This window comes from Meleagris gallopavo, chromosome 2, assembly GCF_905368555.1.
Source record: "Meleagris gallopavo chromosome 2, MGAL_WU_HG_1.1, whole genome shotgun sequence".
NCBI lineage: Eukaryota > Metazoa > Chordata > Aves > Galliformes > Phasianidae > Meleagris > Meleagris gallopavo.
In genome coordinates this window covers 108,342,135-108,361,065 of record NC_139405.1, presented here as the reverse complement: position 1 = coordinate 108,361,065, position 18,931 = coordinate 108,342,135, and the positions used below count along the sequence as shown (strand labels likewise).

General features: G+C 39.9%; 1 protein-coding gene across 8 annotated transcripts in view; it reads left to right on the top strand.

Annotated features, from left to right (window-relative positions):
- SUPT3H (SPT3 homolog, SAGA and STAGA complex component) overlaps positions 1-18,931 on the top strand; it is a 276,326-nt gene that overhangs the window by 165,317 nt on the left and 92,078 nt on the right. Inside the window, exon 1 of one of the 8 annotated variants that reach the window (XM_085218382.1) lies at positions 5,045-5,080. The exons of 6 other annotated variants lie outside the window; for them this stretch is intronic. In XM_085218382.1, coding sequence (XP_085074508.1) covers positions 5,060-5,080 — 21 coding nt within the window. In that variant the 5' untranslated portion in view covers positions 5,045-5,059. Of the gene's footprint in view, positions 1-5,044; positions 5,081-11,817; positions 11,863-18,931 lie in introns of those variants that run through there. One more of the 8 variants, XM_085218381.1, reaches the window with a different exon arrangement.

The window sequence follows — 18,931 nt, the reverse complement described above, 5'->3', positions numbered from 1 at the left end:
TTACACATGCACCATTCTTCTATAACTTAATTTTCTGTACTTTTTTTTTTCTCCTTCGTGAACTTTCCTGTTACGATCTCCCTCCTTCCCACTATGCCCATTCATTATTTCTGGTTTCATTGAGAGCCCGATCCCTCAAAATGCTTAACTGAGTGTCAGCAGATGGGAAGACACTGCTCTTATCTCAGAATGCTCTGTTAAAGGGATAAAATTCTCAGGTTTAAAATTCTTAAGGTAGAGGCTTAATGCTTTATTCGTCCTTAGAAGAAATATATCTTTGTAACGACTGCATTCTCATAGAAGAGCCACCAGCAGAACTATTTGAGCTGTAATGGGAGGGTGGAGGCAACCTATTGAAGTCAATCTTTCATCATGAGAACAATGGCTGGTTCTTTTCCCTTGTCAACTGACCATCTTTTTTCTCTCCATTAATTAATTGAAATCTTGAACAGTTCTGTCCTTGGCATTCCGCTGCCCTGATGATCCCTCAGGATACATACATGGGGAAGGAGGACAAATCACAAGGATGTTCTGATTTTTATTCCGCTGCTGATGAGACAGCACTGTGTCTCGTACGTATGGAGATGGAACCCATTTCCTGAGTTTTCTGCTGGGCTTTGTTATTTATCGATTGCGCCGGTGCACGCAAATTACCCAGTGCCTCTGAGCTGCGTTTCTATGTCTGTAAGAGAGGAATATGTCTGTGTCTTCAGCTATAAATAAAAATTACGTATGTTCTATGATTAAACATCCAGGCAGGATGTAATATGTCTCTCCCACCAAACTTTTCATATATTCCACTCCGATGGCTGTTCTGGGGGGCAGAAAGGGCAGCACTGAGAACACGAGAAAAAAAACGCTTTCCCTTTTCAGCTGCTTTTAAAAGAAGCTCTGGAGGAAATTCAGTTCCAGCCTGGAGGGAAACTTTGTAGATTTTGCTTCTGAATTCCAAACAATTACCCGCTGGCATGAGCAAATGGAGATTTTCATGAGGTCAACCAGCCACATCTGGTGGCTGATTTTTCTCAGGTATTGCAAAACCCTTTTTCTGAGGACAGCATTCTATTCCGCAGAATATGGCATCTGCCATTCTTAAGAAGTGGATATGTAAGTTTCTAGCATTTACCAGCACCATTTTTTTTTCCTTAATGCCAATACGCTAGCAAGCCGTTTCTGCTGCATTTCATCTCAAGTGTTTTAAAGCAATCAAAATTATAGAGAGCACCAGGCCTGCGTTCATCCCTACCTCCACGGCCTGTAATTGTCACAGATAACAGATAATCCCTTCTGGGCTGTGACTCCCGTGATTCATCATTCACATCTCTGTGACTAGAGGTGCCAAAGGCCTTGCGGTGATTAAACGGGAGAAGGCGCTAATTTCTAAGAACCCAAGGAAGATTTTGAGAACTTTCCAGCCCGTGTTGACGAATGGAGAGATCCAGGAAATGCATATCATTTATTTTGAGTACAAAATTTGCACAATGAGCATTTGATGACTCCTGGAGGGAAGAGATGATGCAGGAGAACATCAGATGTAACTGAAGGTATGTACATCACTGACTGAGTGCATACGTATGTCATTGCATTAACAGAAAGAAATGGTTTTACATTTCTTCTAGGCCTGGCTTTTGAATCTCATTAAAAAAAAAAAAAATTGTATTATGTTTACCTCTGTATTTGGACTAAGCAAAATAGGCAAATTCTTTTTTTTTTTGGAAATGACCTAAGTGAGTTAATCCTTGTTTCCTTTGGAATTTAGCAATTAACAGGCTTAAAGCTTGAGATAGATGGGTTTCAGAACAGTAATTATTTTAAATCTTGAATAGAAATCTTGAAATTGAAATATCTTTAAGTTTTCATCGAAACACAGAAGAGAACTTCACCTTCTCCAGGGTCCTCCGGTATGCATAACTGCCTAGTGGTGCAGAAGGTTGATGTTCAAATTTCTGCTTGATTTCTGCAAGAGAATTTAAAGGAGAGCGTTCTCTCTCCCAGGTGAGATCCATAACAACTTGATTATTTTTTGTTCATTTTCTCCCGTTTTGAGCTATTTAAGAGATTCTTTGATTCTGTAAGTGTCTATTGGCCAAGCAGACTGCAGGGACCATGTCCTTAGCCCACAAGAGTTTGATTGTTCACATATCATGCAATCATAGAATCACCAAGGTTGGAAAAGACCTCCGAGATCATCCAGTCCAATCATCCACCTACCACCAATACTTCCCCATTAAACTATGTCTCTTAGTACAACATCTAAATATTTCTGGAACTCCTCCAGGGATGGTGACTCCACCACCTCCCTGGGCAATGATGTACTTAAACAAACAAAAAAAAAATGTTTCCTTAGAAATCCTTCAAAAAGAGAGTGAAAATTACTGTCCATGGCCTCATCATCAGGTTTTTGCATTCTGCAGTGATGGTTGCTCTCAGTTGGTGGCAAGTTCAGCCTGTGCTTCATGTGGCTCTTGCGGGTTTCTTGCAAATCTTCTCCAGTTTGGCAGTTTTGCTCTCTCCTGGTAGTACTAAAGGATTAAGAAAACATCTAGACCACCAAGAAGAGTCTGAATGAATTAAGAAATGAAGACATCCAAACCCACTTGCTGGGTGATTAAAAGAGAGAGCTGCTTTGCCAGGAGACACTGTTGCTTCTCTAATGGGATCCATTTTCACATATGCATCTCTATGCTTGGTCACTTAAAGCTTAAAGTCCAGTGAATGATGAGAGATTTTCCTATTTTCCTTCCTTATTCTTTCCACCACTGGGCAAAAGTAGTACATGTTATTTTTCAGAGTGCTCTATTTCACACTTCAGTTTAATTTGGCTGATAATGATTTATTAAGCAAATGTAAGTATGTAGAGCACGTGCTGGCTCTCACACATAAAGTGTTCAGTCACTCAGCAGTTCCTTTAAAATCTCCCCCACCCCACCTTATAAAAGCTGCAGGTGCAAAACAGTTTGCCTCTGTACTAGCTCAAACAGAAGATGAAGGTAATGCTGAACTTTATATGCACCATAACTCTTTGAGCAGTACAACCTGCAAGAAGGGGACCAGGTTGGTAGTTTCCATCAGACACTCACATTCTGATGAATGGGCACACTCTTACAGCCCATCCAGATCTGTTAGAAAGGGCAATAGGTTGTGGCATGTACCTGGCATGGGATAACTCATACGCATTGGAACTGGACAGTAAGGCTCTTCTTGCATTTTGAAATTCCTTTGATCCCTGGCCCCTTAACAACAGCGTGATGCTTCTCTCAGAAATTACATCATTTCTAAATCTTATTTTAAAGTAGAGAGGGATTTTCAACTCAAGGGAAAAACACCATATTCTTCTAATCTTCCTCTCCCTCCAGCATGTATTTCAAGATATCTTTCAACAGAATTTTCTTACTTTCTTTGGCGTCCCACAGATTTCTGTTTTTGTCCCAATTCCTTTTCATCAGCAGGCTTTTGAGCCTCATCTGCTTTCAAGGATTCAATATCATCCCAACACTGGTGTTTTGAATTTTTCTCTCTCCACTCTTGACTGGTCTTTATTTACCCATTACTGCATCTTGGCATGCTTCCCTAGAAGTACTTTTTCATCCATTGAAATTCAGGAGGGACAAAATCAAGCTTCTCGTCTCTTCTCTCACTCTATGAAAGCTGATTCATGCCACGATGTTACCTGTGAGCAAGGGTCTTCTGCTTTTCTATCTTAATTCTTGGCTTCCCTAAATCTTGCCACTTCTTCAGTACAGTATTTCAGGTAGCTATTATTCACATCCGTCTTTCCAAAAATCTGATTTGCTTTCATGTTTAATTTCATAGGGGTAATTCCTGTTTATATTTTTGAAGGCATTTGACTAGCAGTGCATTTCGTAGTTCAAGAAAAATATTAGTATGGTGCTTGAAATCAGACTTGGTATTTTTTAACCTCTTAAAGAAGTTGTTAAAACAGGAACAAACGAGATTTTAGAAAGAAAAGCTTTTAATATATTTTATATATTACATTTATATTTAATTTATTTTTATATTTAATTTATATTTTATATGGAGTTAATTTAATTTGCTTGTTTCTAACTTCATTTAACATGGAATAGTTTTCTTATGGTGGTTTCTTGCTGAAATTTAGCTTTTCAAAATTGTGTCATTTTGAGAACATACTTAAAATGACGTGGATTTTTTATTAAGAAACTAATTTTCATCCTGGATCACCTGGAAATGACAACGTGTGTTCTTCTCATGTATTCAAACCAAATGCTTCATATTTTTCAAAAACCAATGTTCCATATTTTACTGTCCTGCATTTCTGCAGTGGGAAGAAACACATGGAGGAAATGCAGGCAGAAAATCTTAGGATGATTATAGAACACAGGTGACCTTTCAAAAATTAATGTCTTGTGTTTATGGAAACTGTACTAGAAATGAGAGGAGCTGTGCTTATGCAAAGATGGGATACAAGCAGCCCTTATTTCTGCCCTTAATCTTACTATGTAAGCAGCTACTGACATGGGAGGTTGGAACATGGATGGGAAAACAAAAGAGTTAGAAAGAAAAGATCTCTGTTTACATTCTCCCACTGAAGTGAACACTTTAGATTACTTTTCTTGACAGACTGCTTTTTGGGTTTGGATGGGTGGAGAGAATGGCGGACTTGAGATTATGCCATGTAATTACAAAATGGCTGTTCTAACACGCCACAACCTACACCAGCATTACAAGGGAAGTGAACTTTCACTGGAGCACAACCTAGCAAAAATGACATCTGCATAAAACAATTGTGCAGAAATTATGTACAAGATGGAAAGCCAGGACGGGAAATCATTTCAGTGCTTCTTTCAGCTGAGACCAAGGGATTCACATCCTACCAGGTACATTGAGTTCAAGTGTATTGCAGGATTGTGGAAAACTCATTCTGGAATCATTGGAGAGCCTGAAAATGAAAGTAATGTTTATAGACTTACTTTATTCCTTGGCATTTATGCACTGGGATAGGAAGAAAGGAAAATTTTGAGAATGAATATGTATTTAATTTTGTTCTTCTCAGTGGTGCCGAGTGACTGGACGAGGGGAAATGGCCTCAAGTTGTGCCTTGGTAAGTTTAGGTTGGATATCAGGAAGAACCTTTACAGAAAGAGTTGTTGAGCACTGCAATGGGCTGCCCAGGGAGGTGGTTGAGTCACCATCCCTGGCTGTGTTTAGAAGCGTTTGGATGTGGTGCTCAGGGCCGTGATGTAGCAGAGGGCTGTTAAGAGTTGGGGTAGGATGGCTGGGCTGTGGTTGGACTCCAGGATCTTTAAGGTCTTTTCCTACCTGAGCTGTTCTATGGTTCTGTGATTCTAAAATCATAAATGCCATTGTGTGCATTGAATGGTTAATGAGCATTCTTAGGCAAAGCTGCTGTTAATAAGCAAGATGAGGAATTTGCCTCTTTGCTTCTAAGATAATGTTGCTAATATGATCAGATGCACTGTACTTATTCTGTAGTTGAGAGAATGCAAAATTATTTCTATTTAATGGAATTCAATATGAGAAGTTATTAGCAGAAATGCCTTGATCCTTCAAGGATACATCTCCACTGAAATAGAGCTATAGCTGTTCTGGCTGCTAGGAAATACTTCATCCTGTGTCTGCTCTTCCCTGTAATTTATGCCAAAGAATTTCACGTTATGACTCCAATGCTTGATCTTTTTGTTTGGCCAGATGTCATCCGTCACAAAACCCTTTAGTCTTGTCTTGAAGATAGATCTGCTACTTCTGTTGAATACAGCATTCCACAGAATAAATACGGATTCACTAAACACCCTGATGTACATCTGAAACAAGGATCGTGTAGCATAGCTTAATGGATGATGTGTTTCCCTGAGACAGAGGAAATCTGAATTCTGTTTGTGATTGTCTCTTTGTTCCCAATGACTGGGAAGACCTGAACTTCTGCAACCGGCAGAAGGTGAGAGAAATGGGAGGCACACAAACGAGTATCTCTGTACCAAATTATCTTTTTATATCTAGTTTTCTGACATTAAATGTCATTTCACAAAACATCCAGGTCTGATCAGCTGGTTGTACGTGGATAGTAGTGGATAAAAGGTAAAATTATCCTCTGCTGGGACCTGTTCTGGAAGGTGTCAGGTAGTGAAACGATGACCAGCATCAGGGAAGTGACCAAAGGCAAATCACTTTTTATTTCTGCATCTCAGGATTTAAATTGGGAAAGTAAGGATAGCGTTGCTGAGATTCCTTGCAAAAAAAGTCATCTCCTTTTAAGACAACTACAAAAGTAGTGTTTGCATATTGTATGCATCGTGTGGTGTTGTCTATTTATTTAATCTGAATTCTTCCTGCAGGAGGGGTGCCTCACCCTCACCATCCTTGCCATCAGTTTCACTGCAAGTGTCTGTAAGAGGCAGTCTTTGTTGTTGCCTCCTCGTGAGATTGATGTCCCCATCATTCATTAGCTGATATGTTACAGTTTATTACATCTGTAAAAAACAAAGGGAAATGTATCTGAAGAAATGCTGAGAAAGCCAACAATCTCAAGTTTATTAACAATAGTAACTGGACTATAAATCACTGTTTACACGAGGCCATTAAAAAGGCCTCGATTCTGGCATTATTCTGTAAAATTTCATGTTTGCTGTGTAGGATTTAGCTTGTATCATTCTAAGAAGGCCAATCTTAACTAGATGAAATTATAAAGTTAACTGTGGGGTATGAACTCAACCACTCTATATTTTATTATTAGTTGCAGTATGTGGCTGAATACACAGAGCAGAGATACATCTGTAATGAATAACTGTTTTTTCTAGATGAAGCTCAAACATACATTAGCACAGCCTATTTATCTGAATGAACCGAGGCTGCAAATAATTAAGGAATCTACTCTGGGAATACTTACACCATCATAGAAGCTGATTTTCATTCAAGTTGTATCAAAAGAAACCCCAGCAACCTTGCTCCACTCGTTTTACACACAACTGCCATTCATCAGCCTAGATTAGTTGCTGCAAAGGGTCCCATTATTTTCATGTGTTTGTTCATCCTTACTGAAGCAGTTTGCAAGTTTTGCCTTGTCGTATGCCTTGTTCAGTGCACAGTGGAGTTGTTGGCGTAAAGGAGAGAACTTCCATTTCTTTTACTCCATGTTAAGTGTTGCTTGCTTCTCCTTGTGACTGGGAGACACTGGGGAGCTGATGGCGGCAGCTTTGTGAGCCATGGTTGTGGCAGCTCAGTGCTGTGGTCAACTTTTGTTGGTTCCACCCATGTCCTCTTTCTATGCAGTCTGCAAGGAGTTCCTGCACTTCTGCTTTGCTGACACAATGTTTTTGATACAAATGTTAATTTTGGTTTAGCAGTAGATAGGGGAGCCTAATCCAAACAGAAGGAAGTGACTGTTGTGCAGGAGTTTGTGCAAATGGAAGAAAGCAAAGTGTTTTGCTCAAAAGCTCAGTAAAAATCATAGAATGATAGAATGAATCCCAGAATGGCCTGGGCTGCAAAGGCCCACAGCGCTCATCCAGTCCCAACCCCCTGCTGTGTGCAGGTCGCCAACCAGCAGCCCAGGCTGCCCAGAGCCACATCCAGCCTGGCCTTGAATGCCTGCAGGGATGGGGCATCCACAGCCTCCTTGGGCAACCTGTTCCACTGCCTCACCACCCTCTGCATGAAAAACTTCCTCCTCACATCCAACCTAAACCTCCCCTGGCTCACTTTAAAACCATTCCCCTTGTCCTATCACCATCCACCCTCACAAGCCGTTCCCCCTCCTGTTCGTACGCTTCCTTCAAGTTCTGGTAGGCCACAATGAGGTCTCCCTGAATATACAAAATTCAGATGAGAAAGAAACAGTCTGACCTCTGGATACATCTCATCCAACCTACTCAAAGAGGCATGGACATGAGCACCAGATCTGCTCAGCCATAGCGTTATCCTGTTCCTGTTTGGAAGCACCATGGGTTTGCTGCAGTACTGCACAGCCATCCCTATGAACAAGGCTTTCATAAAATCCTACTCAGTCATTCCAAGCTGCAATTTCTGGCTGCTGCACTTCACTGTATCATATTAAACTGCCAACAAGAATTTGGCTCCATCACCTCTCTCATTGCTCCTCAAGCCCCTTTTGCTCCCCAAACTTTAGCTTATTTCTTTGAATATTAATGCCAGTAGACTTTTATAATTCAGTGAGGTCTGAGATGCTGGCAGCCTGGTCTAGTATTAAATGTGGAGGTTGGCGGCCCTGCCTGTGGCAGGGAGTTGGAACTTGATAATCTTTGGGGTCCCTTCCAATCCAAGCCATTCTGTGATTCTATGATTCTATGCCAGTGCTGATGACTGGAGTGCAATAAGTTGAATTTTACTTCCTTTCAGTACAAATAATTTATTTCCATATACCTCATCCCGTGAGTTATCTTACTTCTGCTCCATGCTCAGCGTTTCAGTTCTTCCATGTGTTTAGTGAAGACATTTTCCCATTATGGAGCCATGTTTAGACTTTCCTTCTCTGTTTCATTCTGCACTGAGTACCTACTTTATTTTTCTTCACTGTGTTTAATGTGTAAAGGCTCCTTTGCTTTCCTTTTTAATTTAACTTGCAAAGTTAATTAAGCTTTACTTTTGATGGCTCTTTATTCCTGTTCCTCTTGACCTCTACTGGTGTGGTTTTACTGCATGCTGCAGATCCTATTTGTCTGCAAAAAGACGCTGATTGGGAAGTGATTTCTTGTGAATTTAAGGATTTACTTTCATAATATTCTGGGTACTGGTTCTACACTGCAAACTACTGACTGTGTTGACATTGTTTATGCTACTGTCTATGAGCTTTATATTAAAATGACTGATGCTATTTGTAACTCTTTATGGAGGTTTGCAGGTTTTTAGTTTAAATGTTTAGTTGCCTTTTGGTTGAAATGTCACTGAGAATTATGATTATATATGATATAAGGCTGGCCCACTTACTCTAAATTAGAGGAGAAATACACTGGGCACAGTTTTTATGGTTGGAAGTCTGCTAAATCACCTCTGGATATCACAGCTTTAGGCACTGAGAAGTATTTATAGTTTTTGCTTAGAAGTTTACACCTGGTTAGATACGAAAAATGCTTAAGTTAAAGCTCAGAATCATTTTGCAGACACTTCCTATTGCAGTTAGCAGTGCAATAGAAGACAAAGACAGGCTGAGGGAGCTGGGTTTGTTCAGCCTGGAGAAGAGAAGGCTGTGAGGAGACCTCATTGCAGCCTTCCAGTATTTAAAAGGGGATTATAAACAGGAAGGCAATCAACTTTTTACTCAGGTAGATTATGGCAGGATAAGGGGGGATGGTTTTAAGCTCAAGCAAGGAAGGTTTAGGTTGGATGTCAGGGGGAAGTTGTTTGCTGTGAGAGTGGTGAGGTGCTGGAAGAGCTGCCCAGAGAGGCTGTGGATCCCCGTCCATCCCTGGAGGTGTTCAAGGCCAGGTTGGATGGGGCCCTGGGCAGCCTGGGCTGCTGTGAAATGTGGAGGTTGGTGGCCCTGCATGCAGTGAAGAGGTTGGAGCTTCGTGATCTTTGTTTCTGTGAGAAGCAGACTGGAACAAATGCGATACTCGGAGGGCACCATCAAGATCTGCAATCGATTTCAGCAAGCAGCTTTTACAACCAATTGTGTTTACTTTATCCCTGTCAAAACCTCTCTTCATCTTTCCTCAAGAAGCACAGTGGCTTATGTTCATCCCCTCATATCAACTATCCTGCAGCCTTGGAGGTCAGTCCTGTCTCTTCTGGGGTATGAGCTGAATCTTCTTTGCCTCCAGCATTTCTTTTTCGAAACAGTGCTTTCTCCCATCCTTCCGTGAGGCCAAGGAGGAGCTTCCCTCAACAGCTTCAAAGGCATTTTCCATTGTTCTTCAAACATCTTATCTGTGAAACGCAATCATATTTCAGCATCTTCCAGTTTTTCAAAAAATGAGGATTTCCACGCGAGGTTATTTCAGAGCAGCTCCACACAAGTCAGTATGAACTTGAATTATGTAAAGGATCAAGGCGTTTTCTCATTCATATCTCAGTGTGGACTCTGTACCGGTGCCAAGTTATCTGTTCCAACATTTTAGAACTCAGCTTATCTTTTTATTATAGTTTAAAGCCCTCCCATTTTTTTATGCCAAGAACATACTTAAGAAAAAAATGCTTTAACTTTTCCAACAGTTGCGTTCAATTTAAAGGATCTAGTAAACATTACTGAAGCACAGCTAAGGGAAATCCCATGTGGCTAATAACATTTTAGTAATAATAGCAGATAAATTTTGGAGTTTTCGCAATAGATTAGCTAAAAATCTTCAGTGCAAAATGTATAACAAAACAGTCACAGAAGCTACTAAACAGCTTTTAAAGCATCCTTGGGTTCAGGGCAGATTTTGAATAAACGTAATAATTTTCAAGCTACCAGTACTGATGTTCTAGGAGAAGTGTTGCTGCTTCTTTTTCCTATCATTAGCAGTATTTCTGTTAGGAATTTCACACCATCTTTTGTAGTGTTGGTTGTTTTTCTTTGCTGCTTTGGGGTTTGGGAGTTGTTTTTTGTTAGTAAGAAGATCCCACCTCCTCCCAGTAGTTTGATTTTAACCATTTGGACTGTTTCAGTCCATTAAAACTGTCCTTTAGCAGGAGGAAATAGAGTTATTTATTCTTACAGGGATGCTGTGACTCAAGCACTCCCTTCTCTTCCTGTTGCTTGATCCAATGTAATTAAATAATATATTTCATTTCATAGCTTTGCAGTAGCAGTAAAGAGGAAATTATGTTCACAAAACATGTTTATTTTTTTTTCCCCCAACCTTTTCATGGCTGAAAAGTGATTCTTTCTCTTGGTGCTAAAGGAATGTGAAGCAGCCTTTTCAGACTCAAGTCCTTGGGAAATGAATGCTAATTAAAGAATGAACATTAATTAAGAGTTAGGAAATCAGTGCCATTTTTTTCAGACCAAAATATCTGTTGTTCAGATTTTACATTTGATCTGCTTTGGGTTCATTTCTTTCCTTTCTCTGAGCCAACAGCTCTCTCCTTGTTTTCTTTCTTTCATCTTCCCAAGAGGACGCGTGTCACGTTCGTGTTATCAGCTGCACAATTTGATTTGTGTTTTCAAAGCTCTGAAAATTATAGTTTGTAAAACTAATTTAAAACAAACAAACAAACAACAAAAAAAAAGACAACAGGAAACCAAAAATTGCAGACATACATACAAAAATAGGAACTTCCTTCTCCCTTCTTTGTACATGAAAATGAATCCACCTTGGACTCAACCTGTTGCTTTTATAAATTTCCGTATTATTTATCTTCATCTGCTATTACAGGAGCTTTGGGAGGAAGATGCTCTAGATTTAGGATTTTGAAGGTATTTTGAAATAAAGTGGGGAGAGACTTCTTGAAAAAAGAAAAATATATAATTTTCTGTTTCTCATTTTTTCACACTTTTTGTTTATATGTTGTCCCCACTGACAAATTATTTGCTGTAAAATTGAAGGAGAGAGTGAGACTTTTTTCAGTACCACAATATACATTCCATACATATATATATTAAGTTGAAAAAGCATGAAAATGAAATGTTCTTCACATTTTTTTTAGTATTGTTTTCCTTTTATTTTGATACTGTTGGTATGTCATGCCAGGTATACATCTGTCCATGAGAGTTCTGCACGCAGAATGACTTCCCTAAGGGCCTGTAAGGCATGTCTGTCATCCAACACCACTTACACCAGTCATCATTTCTGCGTGTTACGTGCCTCTGTTACTCTGAGCAATCCCAGAACACTGAGCTGCTGTCACCACCCAAGATGGCGAGCTTCCACTTGATGGACACTGTCTGCGTTTGAGCCGATGAGAATTAAATTGAGGAGAAAGACCAATGTGAGTTATTTCAAGTACAGTCTTCTAACCTAAGGACTTTTGCATCAATAGGGCAGTCTTTACAAGAAAAAAATGTAGCCGCGTGTCTCTTCAGGATTGTGAATAAATGGAGATATTCCTGTTGGCAAATATTGCCATTCTTCATTTCTTTCTTGAACCTGAATCCTTTTTTCCCCATCTGCCTGTTAGTCTAGATTTTACTAAAAATGTATTAGCATATCATAGAATGGTTTGGGTTGGAAGGGACCTTTAAGATCATCTAGTTCCAACCCCTTGCTTTAGTCAGGGACACCTCTCTGTAGCCCAGGTTGCTCACAGCCCCATCCAGTCTTTCTTACATCCTTCATGGGATTTATTTTTATAGAGTATGTTTTTGTCTTTCATTTTATGGCGTTTGAAGAGATTTCTTTCTGACTTGGTTATCAGTTCAGGCATTGGACCAAACCTTGTTATATTCAGTGCTCTGATGGCTGCCTGCCTCTTCATGGAAATCCTTGCTTTGCCCAAGTCTTGCTCACAGTGCAGTTTATCTCCTGGAATCGGTCAATAGATGTCTTATTTTCATAGAATCATGGAATCCCAGACTGGCCTGGGTTGCAAAGGCCCACAGCGCTCATCCAGTCCCAACCCCCTGCTGTGTGCAGGTCGCCAACCAGCAGCCCAGGCTGCCCAGAGCCACATCCAGCCTGGCCTGACAAACTGTGAAGCCTGATTCCAATTTGCAGTCATGTGGAAAGGGAAAGTGTTTCTTTAGTGCCCTGGTGAAACTAATACAAGTCAATGATTATTTTTCTGTGTGACAGCGTAAGGACGCATGATTGAAGCAAACATTCCTTTACAGCAAGGGGAGAAAGGAGCCTGTTTATATTAGATGTTCTCTCCATCAACAGAGAACAGTTCTTTCCTGCTTGCAGTGTTGGAAGCTCCGTAACAATAATCCTGAATGGTGGTTTGTCAGGGATTTGAAACCGAAGGCCAGGAAGCTGTGGGTATAATGTAACCTCTACTGGTCTGCATAGTGCAGCATACTGGAGAAAGAAAAGGAATAGAAATAACTGGTAATAAATCTGAGTTTATACACTAAATATCAGAGAATTAATTTTTTTTTCAGTCCTAAAGAAAGGTAAATTCTGTTTGTTTTCCCTAAAGGAATGGTGAATGCATTTATTGCTAAAGAAGCGTGCACATTCTTATTATTTTAAAATATTTTTTAGCAAAAAGACACTGAAAGATGTAACTTTGATGGAAATAATATTTATAGTTGAGATTCACAGCTTGGAATAACTGTACTGATACTGCTGTAAAAAAAAAATAGTTGTGAAAATTTGAATCCAAATATAGTAAGTTCTATTGCACTCTATTATCCCAGTATTTATTTACTTGGATGTGGGGAAGTTTGCTGCCACTGATTTACAGTGGGATCACACCATCTACCTCGGTATCTGGGATATCCCAGCAGTTCTAGGGCATCAGAAACAAGTGGAAGACCTCTATGTTCATCTTCGGAAATACAAAAGTAGGTTTTTTTCAGATTTTGGAACACATTTGGCCATGGGAATTTTTTTATTTCAAGTTGATTAATGGATCTTTCACATGTAAAGTGGTCACCTTTCACAAAACCTGTTTCCTTGCACTCCTGCTAGTTATGCAGAAGACTATGCCACTGTTCCCCCTTGGATGTTATTACCCAAGCTCATTTTTTTTCACCCCTATCACAATAAAAACCTAGAACAGAGGTTTCAGAGTTAGTTTTCTTGCCTACTGTTATCACCAGCAGTAAGGGAGAGCATCAGCATTGGCCATCTCCAGCACATCACCAAGTCTCGAAGCAGTGAAGCCTATGTAGCTGCTGGCAGATTTATCCATATTAAAATAGAACTCAGTGAGTATGAGCGCTTTTTTGCATTTAGAGACTTTCTAGTTTTAATGCTGTTCATATAATTTCACCTGGTTTGGTCAGCATTGCCTGCTATTAGGGATAGAGTTTCTGTTGTTTCATGAAGAGGAGAAGAATTATAGGTACAAAACGTTGGTTCAAATGTTCATTTTGAAATTAGAATTGAAATAAGAAAAAAGCATACCTGAAAGATAACTTGATATGCAGTTATTGTTCATAAGTTCTTTCCCTGTCTGACAGAAAATGCAAGATATTTGAGACATTGAGTTTAAACTATTTATGAAGCAGAGATTAAAAAAATAATTTGGCCTTGCTTTAAAGCTCATCGTTGTCAAGATAGCAGTATTCATTTCACCATTTACTTGGAAACATATTTTCTTTATTTAATCTACTTAATATGGTCTCTAATAGATTCAAATCTTCACTTTCAGTAGAAGAGCCTAAGCTGTTGGGCTTTACTAATAAGTTATCATTCTTCTAACAATTGTGCCTGTTTATATTTTAAACAAAACTGGTTCAGTGTTAACAGATGTGGAGCTCAGCTAGGAACATGCTGTGAATATATGGAGAGCACAGGGATTCAGCTTTCCTCCATCCCAGTTTGTGGCTGGCAACGAACTGCACGAGTTACCTTATAGCCAGGGAGCTCAATAAACAAGCAGAATCCATTGTGAAAATTGAATCATTCCACACATAAAAGAATTCTCCTCCATTCTTCTATGGAGAAACTCTTTGGTCTCTTAGAGATTGGTGAGGATCAGTGACCTGGCTTGGTGGCCTCAAGTTGCACCAGGGGAGATTCAGGTTGGGCATTAGGAAAGTCTCCGAGGAAGCGGTCCCAGAAATGGGTGCCCAGGGAGCTGGTGGAGTCACTGACCCTGAGGTATTCCAGAAACCTGTAGATGTTGTACTAAGGGACATGGTTTAGTGGGAAATATTGGTGGTAGGTGGACGATTGGACTGGTTGATCTTGGAGGTGTATTCCAACCTTGGTGACTCTTTGATTCTGTGATTGAAGATGAGCAGGGTGTGCTCAGCATTTGATGGGAGCTTTGAACTGGGGAGTATCTGAAATGCAAAATACAGAGGTTCAGCCCAGTGAGACCTTGATGAACTTGAGAGTCAGATGAACAGACATAATGGTATATGCACATCTGTGGCAGAATGACCTCATGTGTCATTGCTGTCTGCTCTGAGGTGGTTGCAGGATACAGCCAAAGAGGAGGGGAATCAACTCTTTGAAAAGGTTGATAACAGCAGGACAAGGGAAATGGTTTGAAGTTGAGGGAGGGCAGATTTCAGTTGGATGTCAGGGGAAGTTGTTTGCTGTGAGAGTGGTGAGGTGCTGGAACAGCTGCCCAGAGAGGCTGTGGATCCCCGTCCATCCCTGGAGGTGTTCAAGGCCAGGTTGGATGGGGCCCTGGGCAGCCTGGGCTGCTGTGAGATGTGGAGGTTGGTGGCCCTGCATGGCACAGGGGGGTTGGAGCTTCATCATCCTTGAGGTCCCTTCCAACCCTGGTCATTCTGTGATTCTCAGATTCTGTAAGATGACCAATCCAATCTAGCTTCTTCTCCTGATGTTTGTATACCTCGCTGTAAATAGAAATGTTACATCCTGTAACTTAAAAATATCTGGTAAGATTCAGTTTTATCGCATCAGTCTCTAAAGGCTCTAGCCTTTCTCTTCTACCTCCAGGGATTTGTAGGAAGGTGAACCCATTGCTGAGCTCCTGTGGTGCATTTTCTGACTATTCCATTACATGGGCAGAGTTTGTTTAGTTTCATAAAGGCTTTGTATTTTTCTTGTCTCTGTTTTTGTTTTATTTTATTTTATTTTATTTTATTTTTTTGAATGCTTAGAAGGTTCTTGTTTGAAACATGGAGAGCATCAGCCCAAAGAACGAAATGAAGGGTGCTCTACTCTTGCAATTTGCACTCCATTTAAGTGTGTGCATTGTAAAAGACAAAACCAAAAGGCTCTCCTCCACACAAACCCTCCAATTTTTATATAATAAAAAGAAGTATGTGGGTTATTGGTAGAGTGAAGAGGAATCATGATCAAAATTATAATACATGTTTAGTTCAAACAAATGGGAATAACAACAAAATATCTTTTCACCATCCTTCTAATCTTTCACAATTTCTGATATCAACAGTACAGTTAAAATATCCAACTCTTTACAGGAATTCACAATTTTAGTCTGAAGGTAGCTGAGGAAAGGGCTGTTTTCTACTGTGATCATTAGACTAATTTTATATCAACAGCTTGTCACCCTGAATGCCATGCAACCATGGTGTGCCTGACCCGTAGGCATGCTCTTTGTGCTTTCAGAGGGCAGGAGCCCTTGTACAACCTGCTTGTTAATGGAGATCCTTTGGGGATTCATCTGTGGATGTTTGTAATGGGTTACAGGGTCTCCAACTGCAGCCCCCAGCTGTAGGGCTCCTGGAGCAGTGCAAGCCAAAACCATGACATTGCCTCAGAATGCAAGGCGAGGCAGCTGAGCTGGATCCAGATGTCAAAAAGTAAATTTATTTTGAAGAAGTGAACAAAACAAATGACATATGTACTTGAAAACAAGTTCTCCATGTATTCTGGTACATACGGATCATGAGAGTAAGAAAATCTCTATTTACATCTCATGGCCATTGAGTGATTCACAGGTACCAAAATTCACTGTGTGTCAATGAAACGCTCCAGTGAAGCCTCAAAATGGGTCGCAAAGGTTCATCTGCTCGAGCTCACACACAATCACCTGCTGATGCACTAAATGCTTTTCTTAAAATACCCTTAGATTTGAAAATGGATACCTAATAACAACAAAATTGATTGTCTTTTCATCTGCAGGTGAAATTTTCATGTTTTAGACAGCTTGGGGTGATTTAGTCATGCTGTGGAGCCCTGGTGATCCTAAATCATTACCCAGGACAGTGAGCCAATGGACTCTGTAATGCTCAGCTGCCAAACTCAGTTGTATTTGAGAAACTTTTATGGAAATATTTAGATGAAGATGTGCAGTTTTAATCTTATGCTTAATTGCCTTCAGAGAAGTATTGGGACATTCTGCTTAGAATACATTTACAGCACTGGACCTAAATTTCTATTAGTATTTTCATAGTTGCATGCTCTTGATATAGAAAAGATGAGAAAAAAATAAGGCATTTAAGTGCATATTTAGTAACAAAACAGCTTTCCTGACTCAAAAATAAAAACAGAAATAAAATAAAATCAGCCTGGTGAAGTATAATCGAATTTTCCTCTAGAATAAAACCAAAATTTTGAAACACTATTCTTGATGCTCAGCAGTTTGAAGGCATGCAAGCATTCCAGTTTTGACTCCAATGTGCAGTTTAACTGGAAGGATTATATCACAACATAGCGTGCTTGTTTTCCATCTTTTTGTCCATCAGACGTTTTTGTAGAGGTATCAATGATTGTTGACTTTGGAGGGAGGGGAAGAAAAAATAATTAGGAGTAAAAGCAGACAGTGCCATTGAAGGAACTGTGCTTCTGTCATAGGAGAATGAATGCTCCTTTCAACAAATCTGTAATTTGCAGAAGTTGCAAAAAGAAAATAGCCTTAAGGTGACTGTTAACGTACTTCAGTTCATCCTGCCAAGAAAGTTAACTTCATAAAGTCATTAAACCGGTGATTACATTTTAAAATATTATTCCCCAGCCATTTCTTCTTAGACTTTAAAATACAGTTACTGTATATACTACTTTCTTTGTAATGTGAAAAATTGTAAAATACACTTATTTTTCATAAACTCCTAATTATTAACAGAGCTATTTGCGCTCCTATAGTGAAAGTCATTTCAACACTTCCGTTATTTAAACTTCACTTTTAGGGGTTCATAATTTGGCTGTAATAAAAAATAAATTCAGGCTCCGAGGGCTCAAATAATCTTTACTGGCATTAGGGCCTGATTTTCTTCAAGAAGCTGAGTGATTTGGATAGCTGACTGTTCTTCAAGATAATCCGGAATAAAATGCTTTCCAGTGCTGACTAAACAACTGTAATCATTAACAAATTTAGGGAAAGCCACGGAGCGTGGTGGAGGTGATGCTGCTCTGATGTCCGTGTCTGGTGCTGAGCAGGGCTGAGGCTTGAAGAAGGGACGCTGTTGGAACTTCTTGCAGTGTCTCTTACATCACAGATCCAGAGGGGTGACTGTAGGAGCAGATGGGGAGCGCTATGGCTGGCCTTGTAGCACAAGCACTGTGGGGTCCTTGGCAGCGGACTCGCTGCAGTGGAAGGCAGAAGACCAATGGATTTAGAGGTTGTGCCGCTGAAAGCTACTTTTCTGCCATGATGGATGCTCAGGTGCTCAAAGATGGATCACTTTTCTGGTACGGCTTCCTGAAATCCCCCTCCTTGTGTAGCACGGCCGCTGTGATGGCTGAACAAGGCCCGCAGCTCCGGAAATTGAGGGCTTACTGCGTATTAACGGCAACTCAGGGACAGTGAAATCAGACAGTTCGTTACAGCACTAATTATAGCAAAGCACTCGTGTTGTGGTTTGAATGACTCAGGTCTGTGTGTGCTACAACTATAAATACATCTTCTCCCCGATCTGGACTGTGTGGTACGTAATTTTTTTTTAATGGCCTGGATACATATTTACCTGAGCATATCCTGGTTTCCCAGGTAAATATGTGTACCAATGCAGAACTCATTATGGTCTGTTTGGACAAATAATCCATATTTTATAACGGTACAGGAAGTAATTATTTTCCTATTTTGCTTTCTTTAAGCCAAAGAAATTAAATGCTGTGGGTTCATTACTTAAAATAAAATAGATGCGAAAATCGAGGTAATATGAGAATAAAGTTTTCATTGTTTTGGTAGAAACTGAGAATGTTATTCCAGATTTTGATCTCGTGTTTAGCCCAGAATAACTCCATTAAAATAAACAGCGTTATTCAGGATTTACTTAGATGCAAATGGGACGTGAATTTGGCCTCCTGTCCTTAATCCCCCTTACTTCACTGGGAATTCCCGCAAGTAGCTCGCACACGATCTTTGCTGTAAATGACATTGTCAAGTATTTATCATTTGGAAAAGTAAGTTATTTCAGCTACGTGGGGGACATTAACCAATCTGAATTTTGTAATAAGAAAATGTATGTTTAACAGCTATGGTCCTACATGCATTAGAGAAACTGAGC